Source organism: Kogia breviceps, chromosome 8, assembly GCF_026419965.1.
Source record: "Kogia breviceps isolate mKogBre1 chromosome 8, mKogBre1 haplotype 1, whole genome shotgun sequence".
In the NCBI taxonomy this organism is placed as follows: domain Eukaryota; kingdom Metazoa; phylum Chordata; class Mammalia; order Artiodactyla; family Physeteridae; genus Kogia; species Kogia breviceps.
In genome coordinates this window covers 42,299,263-42,306,420 of record NC_081317.1, presented here as the reverse complement: position 1 = coordinate 42,306,420, position 7,158 = coordinate 42,299,263, and the positions used below count along the sequence as shown (strand labels likewise).

General features: G+C 56.5%; 1 protein-coding gene across 1 annotated transcript; it reads right to left on the bottom strand.

Annotated features, from left to right (window-relative positions):
* Window positions 1-242: 242 nt before the first annotated feature.
* On the bottom strand, window positions 243-6,267 carry AQP3 (aquaporin 3 (Gill blood group)). The gene is made up of 6 exons (XM_059072809.2): window positions 6,119-6,267; window positions 2,623-2,749; window positions 2,124-2,261; window positions 1,668-1,786; window positions 1,181-1,398; window positions 243-1,094 (listed from the first exon to the last, which is right to left on the bottom strand). The coding sequence occupies exons 1-6, from the start codon at window positions 6,224-6,226 to the stop codon at window positions 926-928; spliced, it is 879 nt and encodes a 292-aa protein (XP_058928792.1). The 5' UTR covers window positions 6,227-6,267; the 3' UTR covers window positions 243-925.
* Window positions 6,268-7,158: the final 891 nt, after the last annotated feature.

Genomic DNA, 7,158 nt, shown 5'->3' with positions numbered 1-7,158 from the left:
GCAGAGCAATCAGAGAGATATTTACACAATTGGCATATATTTTATTATTTTTTTTATAAAAGGCAAAAGAGTACATGAGTTGAGGATTAAAGGAGTGAAAAAAAAGAAAAAAGAATGAAAAACCTATTTAGAGTCTCCCAACCCGCATCCCTAAAACTGTAACATCTTTTATATATATATACACACACACACACTCACATATATATATATATATATATATACACTTTTTTTATTCTTTTTTTATAGAGCAAACGTGAAACTTATGACCTGGACTTCACCCCACCCCCCTCATGCCTCCATTGTGACAGAAACACATCACTCTGCTCCTCCTTATGTATGAATAGCCAGAGCTCTTCATCTGGGCTGTGGTCCCCTCCTCGCCCTACTCATATTCCCACCCTACCTCCCCCAAAGCCTATAGAAGCCCCCTATGTAGAAAAAACAGCAGACACACACATACTAAGAAACACATGTACCTGGACCCTCCTCCACACAGAGCCCCTGAAACATGCAGACCGCTGGTGCTTTCCTCACTCATAGATAGACACAACAGCCTCCCTCCCTCCGGGCCTCCCCCGCATGCCCACAGATAGAATCCTTTCCACTTGGTCCTTTGCCCTGAATATCTGGAGAACCACACACACGCACATGCACACATCTGCTGCCCATTCTCTCTCTTTGGGAGACAAAGGACTAGGTTGGCCCTACTCCCTGTGCCACCAGCTTACAGGCAGAGGCCAGCGGTCCTATTGGGTCCTATTTCCTTCGGGATGGAAAATCCTGAAGGGGGCTGTCTAGAGGGGTGGTGGTAGACAAGGAGCTTCTTAGCCTGGGAGGGGGGTCGTGAAGAGGGCTTCTAGGAAGCAGCCCCTGCACAGTCAAAGGATGTTCATGAGAGGGGGTTGGGGGGAGGCCCCCTGCCCATTCACATCTGCCCCTTGTGCTTCACGTGGGACAGCTTCACATTCTCCTCATCGGTGGAGGGTGGAGGCGGTTCCAGGTGGCAGCCGATCATGAGCTGATACACGAGGACACCCGCAATGGAACCCAGGAGTGGGGAGATGATGGGCACCCACCACCAGTGGCGGCCGGTCCTGGGGGCAGACAGATGTGGTCAGAGACACGTGGGGCAGGGCAGAGGGGAGACGGGCTGGCGCACGCTGGCGGGGACTGCACTCACGTGAAGACTTCCGAGCCCCAGCCGGCAACGGCTGTGAAAAGGCGAGGGCCGAAGTCCCGGGCGGGGTTGACGGCGTAGCCAGAGTTGAAGCCCATGGAGGTGCCGATGACCAGGACCACCAGGCCCACAGTGAAGGCCTCCAGGCCACGCGGGACAGGATTATTGTAGGGGTCCACAATGGCCAGCACACACACGATGAGGGAGGCTGTGCCAATGAACTGGGGAGTGGGGAGAACAGGGTGAGAAGAGCCCTCATCCACCTTCCGGCCCCTCCTTCCACCGTCCAGCTTCCCTCCACTCTCAGAGTCTTGGCATCTCCCGTGCTCAGCTCTCCAGAGCAGTGGTGCTAAGACTTTTGCTGGTTAAATTTGCAGATTCCTAGGAATCTGCTCTAGACGAGGAGTCCTGTCCCCCAGCCAGCCCATGAGCAACCCAAGGCAGCCTGGTCCTCCTCCCTGAGTTCCCCTCACTCACCCCCAGCCCATACCTGGTCGAAGAAGCCATTGACCATGTCCAAATGTCCAGAGGGGTAGGTGGCAAAGATGCCGGCTGTGCCATTGGGGCCCGAAACTATAAGCTGGTTGTTGGCGAAGGCCCAGATTGCATCTGGTCACAGATTAGATACCAAGTGGGTGAGGGCAGAGGCCTGAGCCCCATCTCCCCTCTCAGGCTGGGCCCACCCTCCCAGGGGTCACGGGTGAGTGTAATCGCTGCTTTATTACCCTGGAGTCGGGGGTGGGAAGGTGGAGGGGTGGAAGGCCTGACTCCATTGATGCCCAACTCATTTCTTTCCCCTCATGACCCCCACCTGGGGCCTGTGTGTGAATGAGTCATAAGCCCGGGGCCTGGGCAGGCCCAGCCATCTGTCATCGAAAGGCCTGGCACCAGCAGGTCCCAAGCAGAGGGAGGGGGTAGTGGAGGAAGGCAGGGTGGGAAGGCTCACCATAATACAGCCCAAAAACGATCCCGGCACCCAGGAAGGCTCCTAGAGTCTGAGCCATGGCGTAGACGGGCAGCTTGATCCAGGGCTCACGCGCCAGGAAGCACATAGCAAAGGTCACGGCAGGGTTCAGGTGGGCCCCTGGGCAGAGGGGAGATGGAACCTATTAGCCCCCACCTGCCACAGTGGGGAGGCCAGGATTCCCCCACCCCATACTCCCCCTCTCTGGCTCTGGTGAGCAGGGATGCAGATTAGGGTTTCTTGTACAGAATGGTGTGTTGGACTATGTAACAGACCAACTCGACTAATCTCTGATTTCAAGGTGAGAGTCGAAATGTCCAAGTATCAAGTTCCTTCACCACTCTTCTCTTCCAAAAACCCAAAGCTAAGCCCTGGCTATGCCCTGTCCTGAGACGACCTCCACTCCCACCCTATTCTCCAGCGGGACACCGTGTGGGGATGCTGTGGAGGGGTGATGGCTGAGGGTGGGGTAAGGCCTTACCGGAGACCTGGCCAGCGATAAGGATGCCTAGGGTGACGGCGAAGCCAAAGGCCAGGTTGATGGTGAGGAAACCACCGTGGGTGCCCCGACTGAGCACGACCTGGGCCACAGAGCCACAGCCAAACAGCTGTGTCAGGAAACAGAACAGAGCAGGGAGGGTGAGGACCAGTGAGTCTCACTGCAGAGGGCAGGGATGAAGCCAACAACCTCCCCCTGCCTTCACGGGGAGGACGGGAGGGCGAGAAGCCCTTTCCTGGAATCGAACCCCTCCTCCTCCTGCTGCAATTATACCCCGCAGAAGAAGCAGACATGCCCTCTTAGCCCCAATGTCCCAACTCTACTAATAACAGGGTCCCACGGAAGGGACTGGGGGCAACATTTGCAACTTCGAGCCCAGAAGATGGCTGAACCATCTCCATTGATTTTTCTTGACTCTCGGTAGGAGTGGGTGGAAGGGGACACTCACCTGAGCAGTTCCTCCCCCAGCCCTTCAGGCCTGGCCCATAGAGGTGGAAAGGCTCTCACTCATCCCCCACCTGCAATTGCCTCCCTCTCTGCCCCAAAGAAGAGCTGAGGGGGAGAGGGCACAAAGAAAGGGAGGAAGCCAGAAGTTGGTTTGAATCCCCTTCTCCTGAATCTGGGGTGTCAGAGCTCCTGCCTCTCCCTGTTCTCCCTCTCAGGATCTTCAGCCTCCTTGACCTGTTCCTGACCCAGAGCCTCCTCTCTCCACTCACCCTGACCTCCCTGCCCTCAGAGGTCCAGGTTCCCCACTCAGATTTGGAGGTCCTAAAGACAGCGATCTGCCTAGTCTCACTAGCCATAGTCCAGGACCCCCAGAGCAGTGGAAGTGGGGAGATTGGTTCTAAGCTTTCTGCTGGAAATTGGGGGGATGGGGGTGGATTCAAGAGTACTAAACTCCCTGATGTCCTGCAAGTACAGAATGTGCTATTTGTCGGTTCCCCTTGTTCAAATGTAAAAATGTTTCTGTACTAGCTCCTCTGTAAAGAGCCATTGCCCTGAGCCCCCAAAGTGTCCCCCGAAGCTGCTCCAGTGCTGCCCCAGCTCTCCTCTCCCACCTCCCACCTCTCCCTAACTAAAGGTTTTTTTTTTTTTTTTTTTTTTTTGGCTGCGTTGGGTCTCCGTTGCTGTGCACGGGCTTTCTCTAGTTGTGGTGAGCTGGGGCTACTCTTGCTGCAGTGCGCGGGCTTCTCATTGCGGTGGCTTCTTTTTGTTGCAGAGCATGGGCTCTAAGCGTGTGGGCTCAGTAGTTGTGGCTCTTGGCCTCTAGAGCACAGGCTCAGTAGTTGTGGTGTGCGGGCTTAGTTGCTCCGCAGCATGTGGGATCTTCCTGGACCAGGGCTCGAACCCTGCATTGGCAGGCAGATTCTTAACCACTGTGCCACCAGGGAAGCCCCATAACTAAAGTTTTTATGCCTATCCAGCAGAAATTTTCCAAAACCTGTGCTAAGGGCCCTTGTCCCTTCTAAAGGGTCAGTGTCCTGCTGTACTGGGTGGGTAAGCATTTTGATTATCATCCTTCACGAGGACCAAGAGATAGTGGGGAAGCCAGCAGCAGTGATGCAGGGCAAAGGTGTGCAGGCAGGTGAGAGCAAAGGTCAGAGAGTGTAAGTAAGTATGTGTGTTGGAACAGGCACGTGAGGGTCTGGGGCACCCTGCCTGGCTTGGCCAGCCCTGGCCTCAGCTCCTTGCCCGCCTGAGGCCCAGACCTGGCTCTATCCCAGGAGGCCTTGGAGGGAGAAGCTGTCAGAGCCAGTTCCACCACCTTGAGACTAATCTTCCTCTTCCTCCCGGCTCCTTCTCCCTCTCCTCACCTTACTAGGTGCCTCAGAGAAAGGGGCTTCCCTTGCCCGAAAGCCAGCCTTGACTCTGCCATTGCAGGCTCTCGGTCCCCAACCCACAGAGGTGTGCAGGTAAGCCCTCACTGACCACTTGGGCATCTCCCGGGCCTGGCCTCTCCTCTTCGGGCACTGACACAAAATGCCTCTCAGCCACCTGAGCCTGAAAGCCTTCACAGACATAACACCCTCCTTCTGTGGTCAGGGAGAAGCCAAATGATCCTGGGGCTCAGCGGGAGGCCTGACTGCTCCTTTGGGGGAAGGCAAACTGAGACTAAGGAGGAGATAGGGAGGCCCTTCTGTGAAGGGAAGACAACTTGCTCTGTCCTGACTGCTCTCAAACAAGGGGCTGGACTAAAACTCAGACGGATGGGGGGGACACAAGGCGCGGGGGCAGGAGGACAACAAGCATCTGCCCTATTCCCTTCTTGGCACTTGGCACTGGGAGAGAAGAGAGGCAGATGACTGGGAGGCCTACTAGTCTGGGGAGGGGGTATGGATAAAGTGCCCCACCTGGCTTCCCCCCTTCCTGTTCCTGGAAGCCAGAGGTGAGTCCAGCTTTCCTCTCCCTATAGCATCTGCTCCACCACCACCACCCATTTGGGGTGAGCCATCCAGCCCTACTTGCTCCTAGTTAATCTTGCTAGTCACAGGGGGCCGGCTGGTCTATGTTACCTAGGGTTGGAACTGGGACACAGAGTACCCCATCCCCCGCAACGGAGCAAATGAACCCAGATGCAACCCAGAGGGAAACAAGTGTAACCACAAGAGTGGCCGAAAATCTGAGAGTAACTGGGACAGGAAATGGAGCCCATAACTGGTGTGTCTGCCAGACCCAAGAAGTGCAGAGTCACCCAGGAACAACCCAGACCCAAACTGGCATAACCAGAGAATAACTGGGACTGGGGAGTAACCCAGGCAGGGAAGCGTCCCCCTCAGAGAACCTGTACAGTAACTCAGGCCCCGGGGAGTAACTCAGAGTGCTTCTGCATGGAAGCTGACAGCACCTGTCTGGGAGTTGCTCAGCACTAGGGGAGGAACTTTAGTGACACCACGTCCTTTGTGCCTGGGGCACAGCTGCCTTCCACAGCCTCCTATCTTCAGGATCCTCCCTCCTTCCCGCTTGCTGTTAGCTGTGTAGCCTCCGCCCTCTGCCCCCACCTGTGGCAAACTGTCCTTATGGCAGGGCAAATTTTGGACTTTCTGAGGCTTAATTATTCATTAGGGGCCAGGCATCCAAGACGCAAATAACCCAAGAGGGGCCCATTTGCTCCTGCCTCCACTGCCTCCCAGGGCTGGGACTCTAGGAACCTGGGGAGCTGTGGAAGCCAGAAAGGGCTGGAGGTCCCAGACTGCAGAGGTGACTGCTGTCCCCAGCCTGTGGGCTGGGTCACTGGTGAGAGGGTAAAGGATCAGAGCTGTCACTGGGGCATAACAGCTGTCATTCTGGCAAGAGTCAGAACCGTCAGTCACTCAGGGGGCTAGCGCTATGGGCGGAGAGTGCTCCGGAAGGGGTCAAGTTGGGGGCGAGGGATCAGAGCTGGGAGAGGGGTCAAGGCTGTCTTCAAAAACACAGACCCTCCGGTGAACAGAGAGACTGGGGAGTGTGGGTCTGGAGAGAGGCTTCTCCCTCCACTCACCACGAGGATGAGGGTCCCCAGGCACTCAGCCAGCGCCTGGCGAAGCAGCTGGTAGCGGATGTGGAGCATCTCCCCGCAGCGGGACACCAGTTCCTTCTGTCGACCCATGGCTGGGGCAGGCGGCGGTGCAGTCGGGAGGCGGACGCAGCAGCAGTGGCCGTCAGCGCCCAGCGGCGCCCTTTATAGGAGCCGGAGGCACGCGCCCCGCCCGCCGGCAACGCCGCCCGCCGAGCCGGGCGCCGGCCTCAGGAGTGGGCGGCCACCCGGCACCGCTCGCCTAGGGAGGCTGGAGGGGACGCTGGGTTGGGGGGACGCTGATAAGGAAGGTAGGGGTGTGTGGTGTGAGGAGCCTTAGGGCTGGTGTTGGCCCGGGGAGGAGGTGTCTGGGGGCTGAGACCAGACTGCGGGATTGTGGAGTCTGAGAGCCGATGGCGGGGTGTAGGCACGTGCAGGACGGGGGCTCAGGGGGGAGAAGGAGCCGCCAAAGAGACCTCCTTGGGCCACTCGCCGTGAGCCTCGCTGCCATCCTCACCACGGTGGAGGGGAGAGGAGACATGTCAGAAAGGAAAGGAACTCTGCTTAATGCACTGTGGTGTCCTAAGTGGGAGGGAAACCCAAAAGGGAGGGGATATATGTATAGGTATGGCTGATTCATTTTTCTGTGCAGTAGAAGCTAATACAGCATTGTAAAGCAACTATACTCCAGTAAAAATCACCTAATAAAAAAAAATTTTTTTTTAAAGAGAGGAAGGAAAGGAACTAGCCCCAGCTCTACACGATGGCTGGACCTGGCGTGTCCTCAGTTAGGGGCCTGGAGGGAGGAGGCTGTGGACCCCAAGGGAGAAGAGACCCTCTCAGAGTCCAGACCCAGGTGGACTCAGGAACACAGGTGCTGAGTTCCAGCCAGAGTACACCGGCCCTTGCTTCTTGCTCAGTTAGTACATGTCACACGTTACATGTCTTGACCCACTCCGTTCTCAGCTGTGTCCACACATGACATCTGTCCTATGTGCCTGATCACACTTTCTGGGCGTGTTTTT

Coding starts and splice junctions, on each gene's coding strand:
- AQP3 (XM_059072809.2), bottom strand. CDS start 6,226: ATGGGTCGACAGAAGGAACTGGTGTCCCGCTGCGGGGAGATGCTCCAC. Junction 2,750..6,118: donor TGGGGACCCTCATCCTCGTG/GTGAGTGGAGGG, acceptor TTCCTGACACAG/CTGTTTGGCTGTGGCTCTGT. Junction 1,787..2,123: donor CGTTTTTGGGCTGTATTATG/GTGAGCCTTCCC, acceptor ATCTGTGACCAG/ATGCAATCTGGGCCTTCGCC.